Below are 23,633 nucleotides of genomic sequence, written 5' to 3'. Positions count from 1 at the left end.
GAAGTTTGTGAGCAAACTAAGGGATAAGAATTAAGTAAGCACCAGAAGAAAGAAAACAGAAGTAGGCAGGGGGAGAAAAGAATAAGAATGGGGGGAAAAGTTGATGCAGGCAGTTGACGAGGAGAGAAGAATATAGTAAATGAGTGAATGATGGGGGATGGGTACATAGGCACAGGAGCAGTGTGCTAAACAATACAATTTTCTGCCTAAAAAATCCTCTCAAGGAAAATTCCACCAGATTGTAGGAAACACAAAATCCTGGAGTAATTCAGCGGAACAGGCAACATCTCTGGAGAGAAGGAATGGGTGCCGTTTCCGGTCGGGACCCTTCTTCAGACTAGTCAGAGGGAGTCAGGACTAGAGTCACACTTTACATGTGTCATCACACATTAACATTTACTCAAGCCATATTATTTTAATCATTAACATGATTAACATATCATCAATTAATAATTTTAATTCCCCTTCCCACACTGACCTTTCTGTCCTAGGCCTGCTCCATTGTCAGTGAGGCTAAATGCAAATTGGAGGATCATCTCATATTTTGCATGGGCAGCTTACAACCCAGTGGTATCAATATTAATTTCTCTAACTTCAAGTAACCCCTGCGTTCTCTCTTTCTCCATCCCTCCTCCACCCAAGTCGCAACAGGTTCTCGTTCTCACCTAACAAACAGCTAACAATGGGCTGTTTCCTTTATCATCAGTACTTTTTTGCATACCTTTCATTCATTCGTTCTATATCTCTTTTCCCTTTCCCTGATTAGTCTGGTCTCGAACCGAAACGTCACCCATTCTTTCTCTCCAGAGATGCTGCCTGTCCCGCTGAGTTACTCCAGCATTTTGTGTCTATCATTCTCCCTTTTGTAACTTAATCTTCTGTAAGCCATCCTATTGCAAACATGTCCTCTGCCTCCCAATTCCTGCTGCTGTATCTGCTTAAAATGTATTACATCTTTAACTTTCTAGTGCTGATGAAAAGTCACTAATTACAAGGGTTTAGTTAACGTTTTGTGCTCTCTGCTTAATGTTGTCAAATGTATCAAGTATTTCTAGGATTTTCTGTTTTAATTTGCTATATTTATACTCATTGAATACATTGGGTCATGCCCAGGTCTTTGTGCTCACATTGAAACTGGAAGCTTCTGCTTTCTCTACATTTGTTTTCTGACAAAAGCAGAGCCACCTTTAACTTATTGAATTTTTGTTTATTATATGTTATCTATGAGTAGTATTGTGTATATCAGACTGTTATGCTGCTGCAATCCACTGGATTCCAACGGATAGCCATTTAGAAATATTTTTCAAAAGAAAAATAAACAGAAGCAAATCATTGGATTCCTCATATTTGCTCTGCCATTCTGTAAGAGATTGCTATGCTTGATTTGACTCGACTGTGAAAGATAAGCTAAGATATTTTAACAAGAATTGACACAAAACAAAGGGATAACAATTAATTTGAGAAATGGACTATTCTGTGAATGTATGTACTATATTGGCTCATGTTTGTCAGTAATGCAAAAGGCATTCTTAAACTATTGTAGTTTGTTGTTCTCTTCATAAATGAAATGATACTGAATACCATATTTGAGCACTTCAGAGGGCAGGGCAGTTAATAATCAAGCGTTCCCTTGAATTTAACATGTTATTTTCAAAATATGTTGCATATTATCCATGGTGTTTATTTTGAATAATCAATTGTTTCAAAATGTCAGATCACAGAATACAGCTGAAAACTGTCGTGAGTAAATCTTAGTGATTCAGAGTTTTCAGTTGAAATGCTGACAGATATCTGTTAAAATCAATGGTTTACTGCGATCATCACAATTTGAAAACCAAGGCAAAATTTTCACATCATTAAAATATGAGAAATAAATTGCAGTTTTGTGTACTAAAAAAATGTGATTTTGATTTGATTGTGTCATAATTATTATGAGCAGCAGAGTGAGAAAGTTACAGAATAATTTATAAGTACTCAATGTCCCTGATGAGTAGCTTTATGCCGCCTCCTACGGGATCCCACCACCTGCCCTCTTCCCACCGCTCTCCACTTTCCGCTGAGACCCTCTGCAACTCCCTGGTTAACTGGTCTTATAGAATTTAACTGAATCTTATAGAATTTTTCGAGGATGTAACTAGTAGAGTGGATAAGGGAGAACCAGTCGATGTGTTATATCTGGACTTTCAGAAGGCCTTCGACAAGGTCCCACATAGGAGATTGGGGTACAAACTTAAAGCACACGGTATTGGGGGTTCAGTGTTGAGGTGGGTAGAGAATTGGTTGGCGGACAGGAAGCAAAGAGTAGGAATAAACGGGTCCTTTTCGGAATGGCAGGCAGTGACTAGTGGGGTACCGCAAGGCTCAGTGCTGGGACCCCAGTTATTTACAATATATATTAATGATTTGGACGAGGGAATTGAATGCAATATCTCTAAGCTTGCGGATGACACGAAGCTGGGTGGCAGTGTTAGCTGCAAGGAGGATGCTAAGAGGCTGCAGAGTGACTTGGATAGATTAGGAGAGTGGGCAAATGCATGGCAGATGCAATATAATGTGGATAAATGTGAGGTTATCCACTTTGGCGGCAAGAACAGGAAAGCAGAGTATTACCTGAATGGTGGCCAATGGTGGCTCAGTCCGCCAAAAAGGGGAGATGCAACGTGACCTGGGTGTCATGGTGCACCAGTCATTGAAAGCAAGCGTGCAGGTGCAGCAGGCAGTGAAGAAAGCGAATGGTATGTTGGCATTCATAGCAAGAGGATTTGAGTATAGGAGCAGGGAGGTTCTGCTGCAGTTGTACAGGGCCTTGGTGAGACCGCACCTGGAGTATTGTGTACAGTTTTGGTCTCCTAATCTGAGGAAAGACATTCTAGCCTTAGAGGGAGGAGAGAAGGTTCACCAGATTGATCCCTGGAATGGCAGGACTTTCATATGAAGAAAGACTGGATAGACTAGGCTTATACTCGCTGGAATTTAGAAGACTGAGGGGGGATCTTATTGAAACATATAAAATTCTTAAGGGGTTGGAGAGGCTAGATGCGGGAAGATTGTTCCCGATGTTGGGGAAGTCCAGAACCAGGGGTCACAGCTTAAGGATAAGGGGGAAGTCTTTTAGGACCGAGATGAGAAAACATTTCTTCACACAGAGTGGTGAGTCTGTGGAATTCTCTGCCACAGAAGGTAGTTGAGGCCAGTTCATTGGCTATATTTAAGAGGGAGTTAGATGTGGCCCTTGTGGCTAAAGGGATCAGGGGGTATGGAGAGAAGGCAGGTACAGGTTACTGAGCTGGATGATCAGCCATGATCATATTGAATGGCGGTGCAGGCTCGAAGGGCCGAATGGCCTACTCCTGCACCTATTTTCTATGTTTCTATGTCCCTTCCCACCCAAACCATCCCCTCCCCAGGTACTTTCCCCTGCAACCGCAGGAGATGCAACACCTGTCCCTGTACCTCCCCCCTCGACTCCATCCAAGGACCCCGAGTCTTTTCAGGTGAGGCAGAGGTTCACTTGCACCTCCTCCAACCTCATCTATTGTATCCGCTGGTCCGGATGTGGACTCCTGTATATCGGCAAGACCAAGTGCAGGCTCGGCAATCGTTTCGCCGAACACCTCCGCTCAGTCCGCCTAAACCTGGGAATATGCAAGGAATGGAGGCATTTGGATTATGTGCAGGCAGATAGGAGTTGGTCTTGACATCATGTTCGGCACAGACGTTGTGGGTCAAAGATCCTGTTCTGTACTCTGTCCCAAACCATAGGTTACGCAGATTAAATAAATCAGGATATGAGCAGTGGAATTTTAGATATGGTTATAGAGGGGGTAAGATGGTAATCACAGACGGTATACAAATTTGCGAGGTCAAACCAGCAAATCGTTTCTTCCTTTTCTTTCAGGAGCAAATGAATCTGCCGTGAGTTTAGGTATAATAATTGTCTACATTTACATAACGACCTTCTGTGCTTTATGTGCGTGTTAATGTTTAAATGAAAAGGGGAAAACCGTGCAGAGTTGTGTGGAGTTGCTGCAAGTTCTTTCCGCAGTTTATCTGCCGCCTTTGGTCACTCACCTTCCCAGCTCCGCATTCAACAGCGGACTTCTTTCATCCGCCTCAGGCTGCACCGTCTCCATTTTCAGAACTATCTCCTGGTTTAAATCAGATTAAACAATCTCTGCACAAACTCATTATCGGAAGTGACGACTAGAGGGAGATGCCACCAAATCCGGAAAGTAACTGCAGGTTCGACGAACTGTTCCGCTCAGACTCGAGCAATTGGGTGGAAGGAGAAAATAAAATATGTTTGCAGGTGTGGGAAAAAAATACTGACTTTCAGAGTTTAACGAGAATTTATATAATCCAAAAGCAACCTTTGATACATATAGATCGACATTTGCTTCTAAATCTCAATGATATTCTCTTAATATAGAACGGAACACAAAAATAAACACCTACTTTTGGCCAATTGAAGTATGTTATGACAAGTGTTGGTCATAACATACTTCAAGAACGAGCAACCTGCAGCGGCACGGAACAGTGGGAGACACTAACGGCTTCGCCAGGTCGACCTTGCAACCCACCAGGACAAGGGCCCTTTATGGCCAAGTTAAGAACTCTGCACTTATAACAACTTAGACTTGAAAATGGCATCAAAACATGGCAACTCTTATATTGTCTCATCGTTTTACACCGGTACTTAATCTAAGATTGAGTTTATGTACAGTAACTTCAGATAGCTCCTCTGTCCCTCCCTTCCCCTCCTCCTTCCCAGATCTCCCTCTATCTTCCTGTCTCCACCTATATCCTTCCTTTGTCCCACCCCCGACATCAGTCTGAAGAAGGGTCTCGACCCGAAACGTCACCCATTCCTTCTCTCCCGAGATGCTGCCTGACCTGCTGAGTTACTCCAGCATTTTGTGAATAAATCGATTTGTACCAGCATCTGCAGTTATTTTCTTATAATACTTTTACTGAACTGTTTGCAAAAAAGAATTTCACTGTGACAATAAAATACCACTGAGCCAAATCTTATACTAAATATAAACAACAATGCCCAGCACGGAACAAGGTTAATAATAGCCAAAATAGTTAGTACAAAACAAAATAGAAGTGCAATCAAACCGTAAACTTCACTAGTAGAATTTTGACTATGTAGAATTGTCAAAAGCTAAAGAAGGCCAAGAAGATAATCATTAACATCGAGATTTCGGCCTGATAATAATAATAATAATAATAATAATAAACATTTATTTTTTATAGCGCTTTTCCAAATGCTCAAAGACGCTTTACAAAAACAGTCAAGACATAAAAACAAAGACAAACTATCCTGACGGAGAAGCGGCGCACAAATAGCGCCACCATCCTCTCACGTCAGGGTCCAGCAGTAGACAATAAAGAACACAAGACACACAATCACAATTTTTAACACAAACAGCCATCACAGTGATTGCTCCAGGCACACCCTCACTGTGATGGAAGGCAAAGAAAAGTCTTATCTCCTCCTCATTCTTCTCCCGTGATGCCATGAGGCGATCGAGGCTCCCAACTCTTGAAGCCCCCCCCCCCGCGATGATTGTAAGATCTTTAACCTTTAAGAACATTGTTAAGGTTATAGACAAAGTTCACTTTAATTGTGTAGGAACGAACTGCAGATGCTGGTTTAAACTGAAGATAGACACAAAATGCTGGAATAACTCAGCGGGCCAGACAGCATCACTGGCGAGAAGGAATGGGTGACATTTCTGGTCGAGACCCTTCTTCAGGCCCCTTCTGAAGAAAGGTCTCGACCCGAAATGTCACCCATTCCTTCTCTCCAGTGATGCTGCCTGGCCCGCTGAGTTACTCCAGCATTTTGTGTCTACCCATTCCTTCTCTCCAGGGATATTGCCTGACCCACTGAGTTACTCCAGCATTTTGCATCTATCTGAAGTTCACCTTAATTGTTCCTTTAAATGAATCCCCAGATTTATAATTAGAGGACACAGGTTTTATTAGAATTGCCAATAAATTCTTTATACAGAATGCTCAGTACACACAATGGACTTCCAGGTAAACTGCCAAAGCAACAATAATTTTAGTTTATACAGTACTTTTAATGTAGCAAAATGAACAAGTGTGCTTCATCAAAGTGTCTCCCCAAAAATCCCATAACCATATCAAAAATATTAAGGCAAAGCCTCCTTGGGTAAGTTCCGAACAAAACTGAATCCTAGAGAAAACCTGAGCTGAATAGATAGTGATAGTGATCCTCCCAGCAGGAATCCCAGTAATTTAGTGGCAGTTCAGTTCAATCCACAGCAAACCATGCACTCAAACTATCCCTCTTGTTGATGCCTTATTTGCAAGCAGCTACCGAGAGTCTGAAAGGCTCATGTTGAATGTATTGTATGGATTTGGGCAAAATCCGCCAAAAAATTGGTAAATTATTCTCATCACAGGATCAATACAGGAGACCTATCCGTGATGATCAATATCATATGCATAAACAGGTATCGTACTTTCGAACAAAAAGTTGCCCAAGGACAAAATACAGTTGAATACTTGGACTGAAGAAGAGAGCCATGGTTGGGACTGATCAAGATCGACTTAGGCAGCAGAAACCATGTGAAGAAGGGTCTTGACCCGAAACGTCACCCATTCCTTCTCGCCAGGAATGATGCCTGTCCCGCTGAGTTACTCCAACATTTTGTGTCTATCTTTGGTGTACACCAGGATGTGCAGTTCCTTCCCACACTAGATATTTTGGGCAGCAGAAAGCTCCTTTCCCGCATCAGTCATGGCCCTCTCTGACCCTCTCCTCCCTTTGCCCCCCCCCCCGGCCCTCTCCACTCCAGTCTGCTGCTCTCCCGAGCGCTGATTGGGCGAGCGAGGGCGCCACGTGACAGTGGCAAGATGGCGGCGGACTGAGGGCGACGAGGCTCCGTGGGATGAGATGACTGAGGACAAAGTGAGCTACTGACTGTATCAGCGCCATCCTCCGCCTCCCTCACTCTACCCCGGAACAACATCACGCGTGACCAGGTTCATTTCTGTCTCCTCGAGTCACAGATGTTACTTGGGTGGCCTGATTTGCTTCGGTGCAGATTTGGGCGAAGGTGATGATTTGTTGACGGTGGAGAACATTCGCGTCTTGTCGAGAAGCTCAGCTGGACTCGCCACTATATTTTAATGTGCTTTGGTAAATCAATGTTTTCAGTGAATATTAAAGTGATTTAAAAGAGATTGCATATCATAGAAACATGGAAACATAGGTACAGGAGTAGGCCATTCAGCCATTCGAGCCAGCACCGCCATTCTGATCATCTAAAATTAGTACCCCGTTCCTGCTTTCTCCCCGTATTCCTTGATCCCCTTAACCCTATGAGCTGAATCTAACTCTCTCTTGAAAACATCCAGTGAATTGCCTTCTGTGGTAGAGAATTCCACAGATTCACAACTCTGTGGGTGAAGAAGCTTTTCCTCATCTCAATTCTGAATGACCTACCCCTTATTCTTAATCTTAATTTGATTGTATGTACTGGCTACTTTTATTGAGTGGCTGCACGGCAGGCGAGGTCGCTCCCTCTGACCCGCACTGTTGCCACACAACGCCGTCTGGAGGGCACGCCATACAAGCGCTCACTAGGCCAGGGGTTCCCCACCCTGTTTTGTTCAGTAATTTGAGTTTACACATCCACCACAATAAAGTAACTGACAAAGGGGAAATTTTAAAATACTGTTTTTAACATTATTATTTTAAGTTCAAATAACAATAGTGCAGTTTCAGTGCAGCAGGCCCGGCTGGTCTTCTCCCATCAGCGCGTCTTCGGCTCTCTCCAGGCGCTCTGAGCGACCCGACACCTCTCTCCGTTTCTGCGCTCCTCGCTCCTCCAGGCTCGGCACCCCTGCTTCAAGCCTCGCTTCCTGGGGTTCTTTGGCCGCTCCTGCTGGCCCTCCAGCCCTTCTCCCCGCTCGCCATCTCCGTCAGCCGGGTTCCGCTTCCACTTGGCCGCTCAACACCTCGTGGCTGGGGCCGCCGAGCAGAGCCGTGGCCAGGTCCTCCACCTCGGCTCCCAGCGCCCAGCCCAGCTCTCGCTGGGGCTCGGCCTCCATTGCCGATCGGCCTCTCCCCAGTCCTCTTCCTCGTCTTCTTCGGGCTCCGCTCCTCACCTTCCACCTCCTCCTCCTCCAAGGCCGCCCAGCACGGTCTGGACCCTTCACCCTCAGGCCCCGGCGGGTCGCCGACCTCCAGCGCTCGCTGCTTCTGCCCCTGCAGACCCTCCAGGCCCCTCGGCTCGGGTTCTTCCCGCTGCTCCTCTCCCAGCTCGCTCAACCCCTCCTTTCCTTCTTTCCTCCTCCTCCTGATCTCACCCCGATCGGCGGCCCTCTGCTTCTCGGCTTTGCTCTCCTGCCTCCCTCCCAGGCCGGCTGGCTAGACGTCTTCCCAGCTGCTTCTAGCCCTTCTGGTTCCTCTTCCTCCGCCGGATCCTCCAGATTCTTCCTCATTTTTTACAGTACAAAAATTGGCATTTTGGCAGCTTTTTAAAGGTACGAATGTCCGTGTTGGATGTGTTGGTAGTGTATGCTGGAGGCTGCCATGTCCTCCAGATGGCCTGAGCGACTCCGTGCATCACGCACTTTGTCCTCACGACCTTACGTGCAATCACCTAATAGATGCTGAGGGCATTCTTACAGGTAAAAGTGTTCATAGTAACACAGATTTAGAATGAAAGCAAACGTTTCCCGTTTGCATAAAGCATTGATGAAAGCACAATTATTGTGGCTTTCTTTAAAAGTTTAACAAACTAGTAAATGGTTTCTGAAAATGAATTTGAATTTTCAGAATTTGAAAATGAAAATGAATTTTCACAAATTACTAAACTAATTGAACAAATGAACCATTTAGCCATTTGAAATGTTAATTGTATTTCAAAATGTTTTTGTGATCTTATGCCTTAAATAACATGAAGTGTTTTTAATGTAGTAATATGAAGTTTTGTTTTCCAAAAGATACTGAACTATTGGATGCCTGACCTTCATGTTATGAGATCAGAAGTTCACTCCTTCATCACTAGAATGAATTTCTATTAGATCTTGCGATTTTTTAAACCAGGGGCCACTTTGTCCTCTCAGTGCAGAAGATCACATGGTAATTTTTTTTAAAGCAAAAGATGAACATTAATAAATTAGGGGAATTCTCTGCCACAGAAGGCAGTGGAGGCCAATTCACAGGATGAATTCAAGAGAGAGTTAGATTTAGCTTTTGGGGCCAACAGAAACAAAGGATATGATGGGGAGAAAGCAGGAACGGGGTTACTGATTTTGGATGATCAGCCATGATCATATTGAATGGCAGTGCTGACTCAAAGGGCCGAATGGCCTACTCCTGCATCTATTTTCTATGTTTCTCTGTAAAAAGCTAATTTGGTCTCAGTTGTAATAATATGCCCAAATCTGGGTCCCACACTTTGTAAAATGGGTAAAGGCTTGAGGAAAGGTATGGAGGCCTGTGACTAGTGGTTTACACTTTGATGACAATGTACGAAGCATAATGAGCAACTGCAGATGACACCAAACAGGTTTGTAAAATGACACCAAAGGGTACAGAGAAGATGTAGGAGGAGATTGCCAGGACTTGAGGACCTGAGCGACAGGGAGAGGTTGAGCAAGCTGGGGTTTTATTCCTTGGAGCGTTGGAGGATGGAGATTAAATGGAGTAGATGCACAACGTCTTTTATCCAGGATAGGTTTAGAAGGATAAGGGCCAAATACAGGCAGATGGGATCAGTGTAGATGTGGCATGTTGGTCAACGTGGACAGGTTGGGTTGAAAGGCCTATTTCCACCCTGTATGACTCTTAAGAGATTTGTTGCAATGTTTCCACGAAGGGGGGAATTTATTGTTTTGTGGATAAACAGGCAAAAAGTAGATTAATACTTTGAACTCCTTGTTTGGTTCAGTTCGTTTTTGCTGTACCAAAACTCTGATAATGTTTATAATCTTCAGTCTATCTGGAGTCGTTAACAGGTCTGATTACAACATCTGCCATCATTATCTCTACTATCATTCTAGTTGACTGGAATTGACTGGCGTGGCTCCATTTTTATCTATTGTGATGACACGTTACGTGAAGCTCCTTGTAAAACCGTTACAACAGCCTTTTACAAAAGCCACAATAATTGTGCTTTCATCAATACTTTATGCAAACGGGAAACGTTTGTTTTCATTCTAAATCTGTGTTGCTATGAACACTTTTACCTGTAAGAATGCTCTCAGCGTCTATTAGGTGATTGCTTCTATCTGTTCCAACGCTGAGAAAGTAAATAATAGTTCCGTTGCTGAAAGTTTCCTGTCAACCATCGCTATTTCAATAGAACTTGAAACTACCAATCTTTATTAGATCTGACCCTACCAGCACGGCTATGAGTACTAACAATGAATCATACAAATCCGGGGTGGGAATGGGGGCTTCAAGTGTGCTTGAAGTGACATTGACCCCCCCCCCCCCCCCCAGTATATTTCAATCACACAAAAATAAGCTTGAAGAACTTAGAACTTGGCTGCTTTACAAAGGGAGATCAGAAACTGCTCTTGTTTCAGTGAGAAATGGATTACCCCTGGCTTGTGTAACCCTGCTGTACAACCTGAGTGTTTCTCCATTTACTGCATGGATTATGCAGGTACTTCAGGCAAGGGGAAGGCAACGTTGGCCTCTTTTTGGTCAATAATTTTTGTGACCTTCTCAGCTCAATTCTGCTCCGCTGACCTGGAATACCTATTCATAAAATGTTATCCCTTTCATCTTCCGAGAGAATTTGCCTCCACTGTCATATTGACAGTGCACGTCCACGTAAGCTAACGCCAAGGTGGTACTGGACGTATTATACTCCATCAACTTTCCAGAGACCACGATGCCATCAGTATTATCGGTGACTTCAATCAAGCTAACTTATAGAACATACTTCCCAAATACTATTAGCATGTCTCCTACCCCAAGCGGGGTGTTAACACTCTTGATCACTGCAAAACTACCATCAAGTATGTCTTTCATTCCATCCCTTGCTGTCATTTTGGCCATTACAGACAGACTAAAACATGTGGCACCAATGAATACAATACAATACAATATCTTTTATTGGCATTGTACAAGTACAACGAGATTTTTGAATGTCGCTTCCATATCGATGCTATCAGATATATAAATAAATCACGGCGAAAATGAAAACAACGGGGGGGGAGGAGAAAAAAAAGGGGGGAACAAGGTAAAGTGCAAAAAAAGGTTCATGCAGGGGTCAGTTGTGCCAGATGACCCTGGGGGCAGAGACAGATCATGGCGGGCTCTCAGCAGGACCGATTCAGAGCAGCTATGGCGCTAGGGTTAAAGCTGTTTCTTAGTCTGGAGGTGTGGGCGTAGAAGGCTTTGTAACGTTTGCCAGATAGAAGTAGTTCAAACAGACGGTGGCATGGGTGTGTGGAGTCTTTGTAGATGCTGGTGGCTTTCCTGAGGCAGCGTGCCTTGTAGATGTTCTCCAGGGCTGGCAGCTGTGTTCCAATGATCCTCTGTGTTCTGCAGACGACCCGCTGAAGAGCTTTCCTGTCCGCTGCCGTGCAGCTGAGATACGACACATAGATGCCGTATGTCAGTATGCTCTGTGTAGTGCAGCGGTAGAATGTCATCAGTAGCTGTTGTGGCAGACTGACCTTTTTTAGCGTTCTCAGGAAAAACAGCCATTGCTGTGCTTTTTTGACTAGCGCAGCGGTGTTGGTGGACCATGTGTCCTCTGAAATGTGTGTGCCCAGAAACCTGAAGCTGGACACTCTCACCACTGCATCCCCTTTGATGAGGACTGGAGCATATTCCTCATTCTGAGACCTTCTGAAGTTGATAATTAGCTCCTTGGCTTTTGATGTGTTTAGGGACAGGTTGTTCTCTGAGCACCAGGTTCTGCACCTCCGCTCTAGGCTAATTCATCGCCATTGGAGATGAGCCCGATCACCTTTGTGTCATCCGCAAATTTGACGATGGTGTTGGTGGCGAATGCAGGGACACAGTCATGTGTGAAGAGGGAGTAGAGGATGGGACTCAGTACACAACTCTGCGGTGTGCCGGTACTCAGGGTGGAGGACAGGTGGAGGCCCATTTTCACTGCCTGAGGGCGCTCCGTCAGGAAATTCAGGATCCAGTTGCATATAGGCGAGCTGAGGCCTAGCTGGTGGAGTTTGGAGGTGAGCTTGGTGGGGATGACTGTGTTGAAGGCAGAGCTATAGTCTATAAATAGCATCCTCACGTATGTGCCCTATCTCTCCGGGTGAGTCAGGACGGTATGAAGAGCCAGAGAGATGTACTGGAGAAAAAAAGTATTACAGCAGTGATCTGTGGAGACTGCAGGTCTACAGTAAATCTTCGTTTTTGCGAACATCTTTATAATGGATTTCAATTATAGCGGACAGACTTACCAAACCTCAACGCTAGGCTGGACTGGCGACGCCACCTCCCGGCCCCCACTGTTTCCTCGGCCGCGCCTTCTTACGCTACCTCCGGCCGCTTCCTTGGCCACGCCTGACGATGCCCCCCCCCCGGCCGATTCCTCGGCTGCACCTGCCAACACCACCACCGACAACACAGCTTCCTCAGTCGGGGCGGGATTGACTAGATAAATAATGAGATGCTAAATCCTCGGGCTAGAAAAGAGGATATAATCACAGAATAAGGAGTCAACCTTTTAGAACTGGGACGAGAAATTTCATCATAGCATGAAATTCTCCACATCAACTATACACACTCAGTTGTTGCTGAAGTTGATATAACTTTAGACTCAATGGAATTTAGTGGGGAAAGGCAGCACAGTGGCGCAGCTGAAGGAGCTGCTGCCTCACAGTGCCGGAGACCCAGGTTTGATCCTGATCTTGGGTGTTACCTCTGTGTAGTTTGCATGTTCTCCCTGTGACCACATGGGTTTCCTTTGGATGCCTCCCACATCCAAGGACATGGGCTTGATGGTTGATTGGCCTCCGTAAATTGTCCCAAGTGTGTTGGGAGTGGATGAGAAAGTGGGATAATATAGAATTAGTGTGAATGGGTGATCAATGGTCAGCGTGGACTTGATGAACCGAAGGGCTGTATCTCAAAGTGCAGACGGGGTACAGGATTGGCCATTATCTAATTGAAAGGGCTGAGTGGCTGTATGTACTATTTCTTGTTTTCTTGTATTCTCTTGCATTTATTTTCATAATATTATGGAATTGGCAAGAGAACAAAAAATAGGAGCACCAATTATTGTGCTTTGGGGATGTACCCTAATATTTTTCCATTATGTTTTAAGAATCTGAGATTTTATGTGGAAAATGAATGTTTTGTAGGCATTATCTTCTATATGATGTATATCAATTTTAGGGTACTTAATTTTAGCTTTGCTGTTATTTGTAGTCTATGGAAGAGAAAATTTTGAGGGTTTTTTCCTCTTCGTTTTAATCATTTTATATCTTTTAACATGCGCATTAAATATGTGATTTAACATGTAATATTTTGTCTTTAATTAGTTGCATTTGAAATAATTGGACCTTCTCATGGGTGTCAGTAAATTGGACGTTCTCTACAGGCGATTCCTTCTTACAAAACTTTTCATCCAAGGATGGGGAAAACCAGATGATCTCAGAAGGTACTTGAGACGTAATTTCCTGTTCATTCCCTTCATTGCAATTTTAGTATCTCGCTATTGTAATAACCCAGGGGACTACTTTTATAGCCAGTCAGAGTGATAAAATGCAAAATAATAGAACTCTTCATCCAGCAGGCTCCAATTTTAAAAGATTTTCCACAGTAATCTGGGTAGGACTTTCACAGAGAGCGATAGGGACCTATGGAGTACTGTAGATCAGAGGGACTTAGGCGTACATGTACATGAGAATGTAAAAGACATGATTAATAAATATGCAGATGACACTAATATAGGTGGCATAGTTACTCAGTGAAGATGGTTATCAAGAATTACAGCAGGATTAATCTTGATCAGCTGGACAAGTGGGCGAAGGAATGGCCAATGGAGTTTAATTCAGATGTGTGAGGTGTAGAATTTTAGGAAGTCAAACAAGGGCAGGACCTTCACAGTAAACGGTAGGGCCCTTGGAGGTGTTTTAGAGCATATGGATCTTGAAGTACAAATACATAGTTCCTTTAAAGTGGCATTGCAGGTAGGTAGGGTAGTATTGTGGACTTTTGGCACTTTGGCATTCATCAGTCAGGGAACTCAGTAGAGAAGTTAGGACATTGTACAAGACATGAATATTGCGTTCAATTTATGTCACCACGCTATAGGAAAGATGCCATTAACAGACCTCCCAACCCTTCCGAATTTGGCGGAAAGTTTCCGCTTTCTTATTTCATTTACGACATTCCGATTTCGTCTCACATTTTTCCGCAAAACACATGCTCCGCCGCTCGCCCCGCCACTGGCCCGGACTCGCCTCGCTGCTGGTCTCGCCTCACTGCTGTCCTCGCCTCACCGCTGGCCCGGCCCGGCCTCGCCTCGCCACTGGTCTCGCCTCACCTCGCCGCTGGTCTCGCCTCGTCTCGCCGCTGGTCTCGCCTCGCCGCTGGCCCAGCCTCGCCTCTTGCCGCTGGCCCGGCCTGGCCACACCACTTGCCGCTCGCCTCGCTGCGGAGCGTGAGGCCCGTTGATGTTGAGAGGGGAGGGGGGGAGGGGGCAGTGTGGCAGTGGAGTGGGAGGAGGGAGTGGGAGTCGGGGGGGTGGATGGTGGGAGGGGAGTGGGAGAGGAGGGGTGGGGGAGTGGATTTGGGAGGAAAGGGGGGAGGAGAGTAGGGGGGAGTAGGGGGAGAGGGCGGGCGCAGAGGGGGGAGAGGGGAGCTGCGGGAGGGAGTAGGATTGGGGGGGACATGGACCATTGTGATTTACTGTTGAAGACCACTGGAGCAAGTATGTCTTCAATTAAATTAGGTAATCTTGATCTTAAATTAGGTATGTGCAGTTTTTTAAATGAAACTCTTCATAACTTAGTCATACATTTTATGACCATTATTCTTTTATTCAATACCAAGAGAATTGGGATGTGTAAGGAAAAAGCAAAATAGAAAAAACAAAACCATTTTTTTTTCTTTGTTGTAAAAAGTATTCCTGTTCAATAACCTTTTTATAATAGTAGAATATACTCATGATAGGCCAGACATTGTACATGTATTCCAAGAACTACAGACTGTTGGAAATAATATTGTTTTTCACACGTGAATGTAGCGCAATGCGTACACGCATTTGGCGTGCATACTTTCTTTTGCTGAAAAGTTGCATTATGCGCCATATTATGAATTGGCTAGATGCAGGAAATTTGTTCCAATGTTGGGGGAGTCCAGAACCAGGGGCCGCAGCCTAAGAATAAAGGGGAGGCCATTTAAAACGGAACTTTTTCACCCAGATAGTTGTGAATTTGTGGAATTCTCTGCCACAGAAGGCAGTGGAAGCCAATTCACTGGATGAATTTAAAAGAGGATTAGATAGAGCTCTAGGGGCTAGTGGAATCAAGGGATATGGGGAGAAGGCAGGCACAGGTTACTGATTGTGGAGGATCAGCCATGATTACAATGAATGGCGGTGCTGGCTCGAAGGACCAAATGGCCTCCTGCACCTATTTTCTATGTTTCTATGTAGCTAATATACTGAGAATATTTGTTTGAAACTGCTGTAAGGCAATATCGGGACAATTGATATTATATCCTGAATTATTCTATGGAATACTAAAATTAGTATATTATTTGTATTGTAGCTGTGGAGAACCTTTAACAGAAGTCCAATCAGTTTGACATTAAACATATACAAGGGAGATAACTTGCCATTATATTGTATTGATGTTGGACTACATGATTTGATGTGAGTCTAACATTACTGGGCAGAGAGGATCAGAGAGCATTCTGAGTGATATGATCCACCCACCCCCCACATAAAACAAACCAGAGAACATTAACATATACTTTTAAAAGACAACAAAAATAACAAAAAAGATGAAAAATCAGACAGATTGTTGGCAAGGTGACAAGAGAGTTAGATAGCGCTCTAGGGCCTAGCGGAATTAAGGGATATGGGGAGAAGGCAGGCACAGGTTACTGATTGTGGATGATCAGCCAGGATTACAATGAATGGCGGTCCTGGCCCAAAGGGCCAAATGGCCTCCTGCCAAATGGCTTTCTATGTTTCTATGTCCACATCTGACATTGGAGTCATTTAAAGACCAGTTGATCGAAGTTCAGAACCAACATTGTCGAGTAAGGAGCAGGGATAAGGATGTCAAAGTAAGGGAACTTTGGACGACCAAAGGTTGAATATTTGGTCAAAACGAAAAAGGAAGCACATGAAAGGTTTAAGAGGATGTAATCAGACTGGGCCTTTGAATAATATAAAGAAAGGCGGAAAGAACTCAAGTGTGTAATTAGAAGGCTAAAAGAGGCATCAAAATGGTTTTGGTGAGATGGATTAAAGAAAATCCCAAAGCTACCTACATTAAAAACAAGAGGGTAACAAGGGGGAAGATAGGACAGCTCGAGGATTAAGGAAGTAATTGCTTGTAGTCGGGTGATGTAGGCAAGGTACTAAATGAGTATTTTGCTTCTGTTTTTACCAAGGATGACATGGAGGACAGTGAGATCAGTGTGGAGAATACTAATATGCAAGGGCAATTTGAGATTAAGAATGAAGAAGTATTAGGGCTCTTGAAGAGTGTGAAGATAAATAAATCCTCTGGACCTGACGGAATTTATCCCAGGTTATTAAGAGAGGCGATAGAAGAGATTGTGGGAGCCTTGGCAAGATATTTGCATCTTTAGTCACTGGCAACGTCCTGGAAGACTGGGTAGTGTTATTCTTTTCTTTAAGAAGGGAAGTAGAGAGAATCTAGGAAATTATATGCTGGTGAGCTGCACGTCAGTGGTAAGGAAACTATTGGCGAAGATTCCTCGGGAAAAGATTTACTCCCATTTGGGGGAGAATGGGTTCATTGGAGCACAGTCAGCATTTCTCATTTGATCAAAGTTTTTGAAGAAGTGACAAAGGCGATCAATGAGGGTAGGGCTGTGGATGTTGGCTACATGGATTTTAGTAAGGCATTTGGTAAAGACCCCCATGATAGGCTAATCCAGAAGATTAAGATGTATAGGATTAACAGTGACTTGGTCATATGGATTCAGAACTTTGGAAGGACAATATTCAGGCTGGAGGTCAGTGAATGACCTGGATGTAAACACAGATGGGTTGGTGAGCAAGCTTACATCTGACACCAAGATTACTGGGGTCAGGGACTTTGAGGAAGGCTGTCAAAGCAGACAGCAGGATATAGATCAGCTACAGAATGAGCAGTAAAATGGCAGATTAAGTTTAATCCAAGCAAGTGTTGCACTTTGGACAATCGATTGTAAGGGAAAAATATACAATTAAGTTACAGAGAGAGCTGATAGAAGTATCTAACATTAAGAGAGGTGTAGATATGGTTGATAGTCAGAACCTCTTTCCCAGGATGGAAAAATCAAATACTAAATGGCATAGCTTTAAGGTGAGAAGGCAAAGTTTAAAGGAGATGAGCGGGGCAGGTTTTTTTTATACAGAGGATGGTGTGCCTGGAATACGCTGCCGGGGGTGCTTGAGGCAGTGGCATTTAAAAGACTAGGATAGGCTTATGGAAATGCAAGGAATGGGGAGATTTGGATTATGTGCAGGCAGATAAAAGTTGGTCTTGGCATCATGCCTGGCAAGGACATGTTGTGGGCCAAAAGGCCTGTTCTATGAATGCGCTCAATCGTTTTCCTAAGATTGGGTAATGAAGAACTAGAGAAAAACGCAGACCTGACCAGTATCCTACAGGGTGTAAGGGGTACAGTCGAAAGAAAGCTTGACAAGATAGGGGACATCATTTATGGCTATGGAGCAGAACAATATGGAATAAGGGAGAAAAAGGAAAAGGCACCAGCTTTGGAAAGCAAGTCCAGACGGCAAAAGGAGATGGAAAGCCTAATCCGGAAGAGAAGGCAGCTCAAGAAGCAGTGGAGGAAGGCTTCTGATAGTGAGAAGGAGGGCATCAACACTCTCCAGGGAAACATCAAAAGCCGTTTAGCAACCCTGAGAAGAGCAGAGTACCTGCGGAAATCATGAAAAAAGAAAGAACGAACAAGATCACGCTTCTTCAAGGACCCCTATAAGTTCGTAAAATCACTTTTCATCAAAGAAAAGGGAGGAGCTGGACGAGCATCTGGAAAGAATGCATGTGGATGACAAGAAACACGTGCAGACAGCTATTCCATCGGACATTCCACCAATTGAACAACCAGAGCACCAGATGGACATTAGTCCTCCAAAGTGGAGGGAGGTGGAACAGACAGTAAATTGGGCAAGAGCATCTTCAGCCCCAGGGTCAAATGGGGTTCCGTATCATATCATATCATATCATATATATACAGCCGGAAACAGGCCTTTTCGGCCCTCCAAGTCCGTGCCGCCCAGCGATCCCCGCACATTAACACTATCCTACACCCACTAGGGACAATTTTTACATTTACCCAGCCAATTAACCTACATACCTGAACGTCTTTGGAGTGTGGGAGGAAACCGAAGATCTCGGAGAAAACCCACGCAGGTCACGGGGAGAACGTACAAACTCCTTACAGTGCAGCACCCGTAGTCAGGATCGAACCTGTGTCTCCGGCGCTGCATTCGCTGTAAAGCAGCAACTCTACCGCTGCGCTACCGTGCCGCCCTACAAGGGTGCTCCTGATGTTCTTCGCTTCCTGTGGAGGCTAATGAGAGTGGCTTGGGAGAAGAGAATCATACCCAAAGCATGGCACTGGGCAGAAGGAGTCCTGATTCCGAAAGAGAAGGAATCCACAGATATCAGCCAATTCTGCCCTATCAGTCTCCTCAATGTAGAGGGTAAGATCTTCAGCATCATAACTCAGAGGATGACCAGCTATCTCGAGAGAAACAACCTTGTGGATATAACAGTCCAAAAAGCAGGCATCCCAGGGTTCTCTGGATGTCTCAAACACACCAACATGATTTGGCACCAAATCCAGACTGCTGGAAAAGAGAAGATAGACCTACACGTCATTTTCCTTGATCTTGCCAACGCGTTCGGAACTGTCCCTCAGTTTCCTCTGGGCATCCTTTGACTTCTTCAGGATACCACAGACTATCGCAAGCCTTGTCAAGGTGTATTTTCAAGATCTGCAGCTCTGTTTCACCACGCCAGACTTTACCACCACATGGCACTGTATGGAGATTGGCATAATGGCAGGGTGTACCATCTCCCCATTGATTTTTACCATGGCAATAGAAGTCATCATAAGGGCCTCCAAGTGGGTAGTGGGTGGTGAGCGGCTGAAGTCTGGAGACCGTCTACCACCTATCAGGACCTACATGGATTACATGACAATCATAACAACAATAGGACCTTGCACCAGGTGCCTTTTAGGGAAGCTTCAAGAGAACATCACTGGGGCCAGAATGAAATTCAAACCATCCAAATCAAGAAGCATTTCTATAATCAAAGGCAAACTGACAGATCAAAGGTTCTTCATTGATCAAGAACCTATCCCAACTGTGTCAGAGAAGCCAATCAAAAGCCTGGGAAGATCGTATGACTCTAAACTGAAGGACACTGATCAGGCAAACGAGCTTAGGCAAGAAATCATCAAAGGCCTGATGAACATCGACTAATCCATGCTGCCTGGAAAGCTGAAAATCTGTGCCTGCAGTTTAGGTTACTTCCTCGCCTTATGTGGCCACTAACTATGTATGCCATCACGCTCACAAGAGCCAAGAAGATGGAAAGAACAATCAGCTCTTTTGTGAGAAAGTGGTTAGGTGTTCCTCGATGCCTGAGCAGCATTGGCCTGTACAGTCAGGGGGTACTTCAGCTGCCTCTCTCTAGCCTCACAGAGGAGTTCAAGTGCACTAAAGTCAGACTAGAGATGACTCTGGCAGAATCAAGGGACACTGCCCCAAACCTGGCAACAGGAAAGAAGTGGACGGCTAAGAATGCGACACAGCAGGCAAAATCTGCTCTCCACCATGGCGACATGGTAGGGCAAGTCCAACACGGAAGAAATGGCTTGGGGCTTGGCGGAAAACGACCTTGCTGGAAAAAGGCATCCTCACTAGAGCGCCGGAAGTTGGTCGCGGCCGAAGTCCGCCAACAGGAGGAGTCGAGTAAGTGTGCCAAGGCTGTGTCGTAAGCTAAACAGGGCCAGTGGATGAGATGGGAGAAAAGCGGAAGATCAGCTGGAAGGACATGTGGGAGATGGAGGCGAGCAGGATACGTTTCCTCATTCGGGCAACCTATGATGTCCTTCCTAGCCCAAAAAATCTCAACCAATGGCTGGGCGAAGATCCATCATGCCCCCTGTGTTCAACACCAGCCACACTTAAGCACATCCTCACTGGGTGTACAGTGAGCCTCTCCCAAGGATGATATACCTGGAGACATAATCAAGTGCTCAAATGCCTGGCAGCGACTCTGGAAAGCAGGAAAACAACCAATAATGCCCTGCTGCCCAGAACAACCAACCCAGTTATGCCAATTGCTTTTGTTCAGGAGGGGGAACAAAGGCAACGCAAAATTCCACCAAGGACCAGGTTTGGACAGCTGGAGGCAGCCCGGGATTGGCAGATGCTGGTGAACATGGACCAACGGCTTACGGTTCCATCAGAGATAGCCATCACCAACTTGAGGTCAGATCTTGTCCTCTGGTCCAACTCTCAGCGCATGGTGTATTTTGTGGAGCTCACAGTCCCTTGGGAGGATGCTGTGCAGGAAGCCTTCGAAAGAAAGAAACTGCGATATACAGAGCTTGCAGCGAAGGCAGAACAGCGGGGCTGAAGAGCAAAGATCTGCCCGGTAGAAGTTGGATTTCGGGGATTCGTGGCAACATCAACAGTAAGACTGATGAAGGACCTGGGGATAGCGGACAAGCCCTACACCAGGCCATCAAGGAAACATCATTGGTGGCAGAGCGGAGTAGCCAGTGGCTCTGGCTGAAGAGGAAAAACCCCATCTGGTCTCCCAAATAAGCCGGCTAGGCAGATGCAGGGGGTGGGGGGTGGTTTTGGGACGCCAGAACGCACCACTGAGCCTACTGGAGACATCGTAGGCCCAGTCAGCAAAACTTTGATGAAAGTATGTGCCCACTTGATAACCCCAATGACGTGTCTTGCCCAGCCTTTCTCAACATCGGAGGAGCATAGATGAGTGCATAAGCCTCCCATCACCACCGGGAGCAAGTTGACATTTGCCACTTTGGATTTTAACATCACGTTTTGTGTATTTGAAAACATTCTAATGAAGAACTGGTTTAAGGCGAGAGGGAAAAGATTTAATAGGAACCTGAGGAGCAACTTTTTCACACAGTGGGTGGTGGGTATATGGTAGGAGCTGCCAGAGGAGGTAGTTGAAGTAGATACAATAACATTTTAAAGTCATTTGACAAGTAAGTGGATAGGAAAGATTTAGAGGGAAATCGGGTTAAATGTAAGCAAATGGGACTAGCATAGATGGATATCTTGATCCGCATGAACAAGTTATGTCAAAGGGGCTGATTCTGTGCAATATGACTCTCTTGGATGTTATTTCAATCAGTACTCCAACATACTGTTAATTCACTTTTTTATGTTACACTATAATTCAATAAATTTTAAAGCCACTCCAATGAATTTGAGGGCAGTGAAAAATGTGGCCCTGATTGGTTCATAGGGGCATGGAAATCAGCACCCTGTGAGCCAAATGCCAAACCATCGGGATTTCCAAACAATCAATTGTCAGTATTTTGTATCAATTATAGTATTTGGGTTATCATGATATGAGAAAAATAAATAGTGCTATCCTGATCTACACCTGAACCTTTCATCTGCTCTGGGGTTTACTTGCTGGTTACAGACTTGGTACTTGCTTTTATTATACTAGATGCTTCTAATTACAACTTTCATCAAGATGATTGTAGCATTTAATTAAATATACGAGCCTACAAATGTAAAACTTGCTTGTAAAAATGTGTCATTGTTTTTCTTTTAAAATTGCAGGTTGTTTGAATTTAGGAAAATTATAGGAAACAGAGAAAAATGTCAACAGTTGGTACCAAAAGATTATCCTATATTCATCGACAAGGTAATAATTGGCAGCAAAAAGCTTTTATAAAGTTGCATTACTTTTGCATTGAATTAGGTTGTGTGCCAGGATTACAACATTGTTGTAATCTGCTTTGCCCTATTTAACTTTAACATCAGAATCAGAATAACCTTTATTGTCATCCAAAAAAACAAGTCTTTTGGACGAAATTCCGTTACCCACAGTCCAACAATAAGAACAATAAAAATAAGCAATAACACACACAATCACAAACCAACACAAAACAAAAAAAAAGAAACAATCATCACAGTGAGTCTCCTCCAGTCACCTCCTCACTGTGATGGAAGGCCAGAATGTCTTTTCTCTTCCCCTGCTGTCTTCTCCCGCGGTCAGGCTGTGGAACTTTCCACATCGGGCGGTCGGGGCCCCCGACATTGAAGCCCCCCACGGGCGGAGAAAATCCCACGGCCGGTTCCAGGTTGTGCCGGACGGTGAAAGGTCCGCGGCGGGCCGACCCAAGCCCCGCGATTCGGGGCGGGCGAAGATGCTGCCGCTGCCGGAGCTCCCGATGTCAGCCCCCAACCAGGAGCATGCGAGCTTCCGATATCCACGCGGCCCGTGGCCGAAGCCTCCGAAGGCGAGTCGAAGCCGCACTCGCAGCCCCACCACAGCCTCTGAAGGCAGCCAGCTCCGCTGGTGGTGAGTACTGTCCACGGGCTCTGCGAACCAGAGCCCCAGATGGTCCCAGCTGGAGGCTGCCAGCTCCAGGTGTTTGGCCGATGGTAGGCCGCAGCGGGAACGGAGACACGACCCAGAAAAAAAAAGGTCGGGTCTCTTCGGAAGAGACAATTTTTCAGTTCCCCCCACACATAATACACAACCACAAAAAACACAACCACATCTAAACACTACAACTAAGACAAAAAACACAAAAGACAAACGGACTGCAGATGAGCCGCAGCTGCTGCGCAGCGCCGCCACTTCCTCATCCCTGTAAACCTGATTTTTGACTCAGTTATGCACAAAGACAAGTGCTAATTCTGGTGTCAGATTCCAGCAAAATCTCTTCGATCGTCAAGAAGAAGAATAAGAGTAAGCTACCATTGTACGTTAACTTGGATAGAGTATTACTAAATTGTATCCTCAGCTGAATCTTTTTTCCATGTTTGAGTTCAGTCAAGGCATGATGCAATCTTTACTCCAAGTTGATACGTATCAGTTTTTGAATTTAGCAAATCATTTGACAAGCAGGTGAGATTTGGCATATTAATAACTGGAAATAGTTAGAAAGATCTGAAAGCATTGCCAAAGAGGCTGTGTTTTGAGGATGCTTTAGATGCTATGGAGAGATTTAACAGTATGGAATTCAATTCAGCAGGTTAGTTGCACTAGAATAGAGAAGAAGGAGAAGATAAGTTAGTGAACTGTTGTGATAACTCTTGAAGAATAATAGAAATGGAAGTGCTAAGTATGTATTGCTTGGTTTGAATTTGCTGAATAGCATATTCTGAGAAGTTTTGGAGGATGATGTTGGCAAAGCTAGT

At 44.7% G+C, this 23,633-nt stretch overlaps 2 protein-coding genes across 8 annotated transcripts in view; one reads left to right on the top strand and one right to left on the bottom strand.

Annotated features, from left to right (window-relative positions):
• Positions 1 to 4,712, bottom strand: part of mfsd8 (major facilitator superfamily domain containing 8) — a 48,532-nt gene extending 43,820 nt beyond the window's left edge. For all 4 annotated transcript variants that reach the window (XM_078405305.1, XM_078405285.1, XM_078405295.1 and 1 more), the window contains exon 1: positions 4,072 to 4,712. In XM_078405305.1, the coding sequence (XP_078261431.1) occupies positions 4,072 to 4,133 (62 nt within the window). In that variant the 5' untranslated portion in view covers positions 4,134 to 4,712. The remainder of the gene's footprint in view (positions 1 to 4,071) is intronic.
• Positions 4,713 to 6,877: 2,165 nt separating this feature from the next.
• abhd18 (abhydrolase domain containing 18) overlaps positions 6,878 to 23,633 on the top strand; it is a 52,654-nt gene continuing 35,898 nt past the window's right edge. Inside the window, exons 1-3 of one of the 4 annotated variants that reach the window (XM_078405221.1) lie at positions 6,878 to 6,946; positions 13,519 to 13,637; positions 22,044 to 22,128. In XM_078405221.1, the coding sequence (XP_078261347.1) occupies positions 13,546 to 13,637; positions 22,044 to 22,128 (177 nt within the window). In that variant the 5' untranslated portion in view covers positions 6,878 to 6,946; positions 13,519 to 13,545. Of the gene's footprint in view, positions 7,178 to 8,135; positions 8,527 to 9,510; positions 9,558 to 13,518; positions 13,638 to 22,043; positions 22,129 to 23,633 lie in introns of those variants that run through there. The other 3 variants (XM_078405196.1, XM_078405206.1, XM_078405215.1) reach the window with 3 other exon arrangements.

Source organism: Rhinoraja longicauda, chromosome 1 (genome assembly GCF_053455715.1).
Source record: "Rhinoraja longicauda isolate Sanriku21f chromosome 1, sRhiLon1.1, whole genome shotgun sequence".
In the NCBI taxonomy this organism is placed as follows: Eukaryota; Metazoa; Chordata; class Chondrichthyes; order Rajiformes; family Arhynchobatidae; genus Rhinoraja; species Rhinoraja longicauda.
This window is presented reverse-complemented; position numbering and strand designations above follow the sequence as displayed.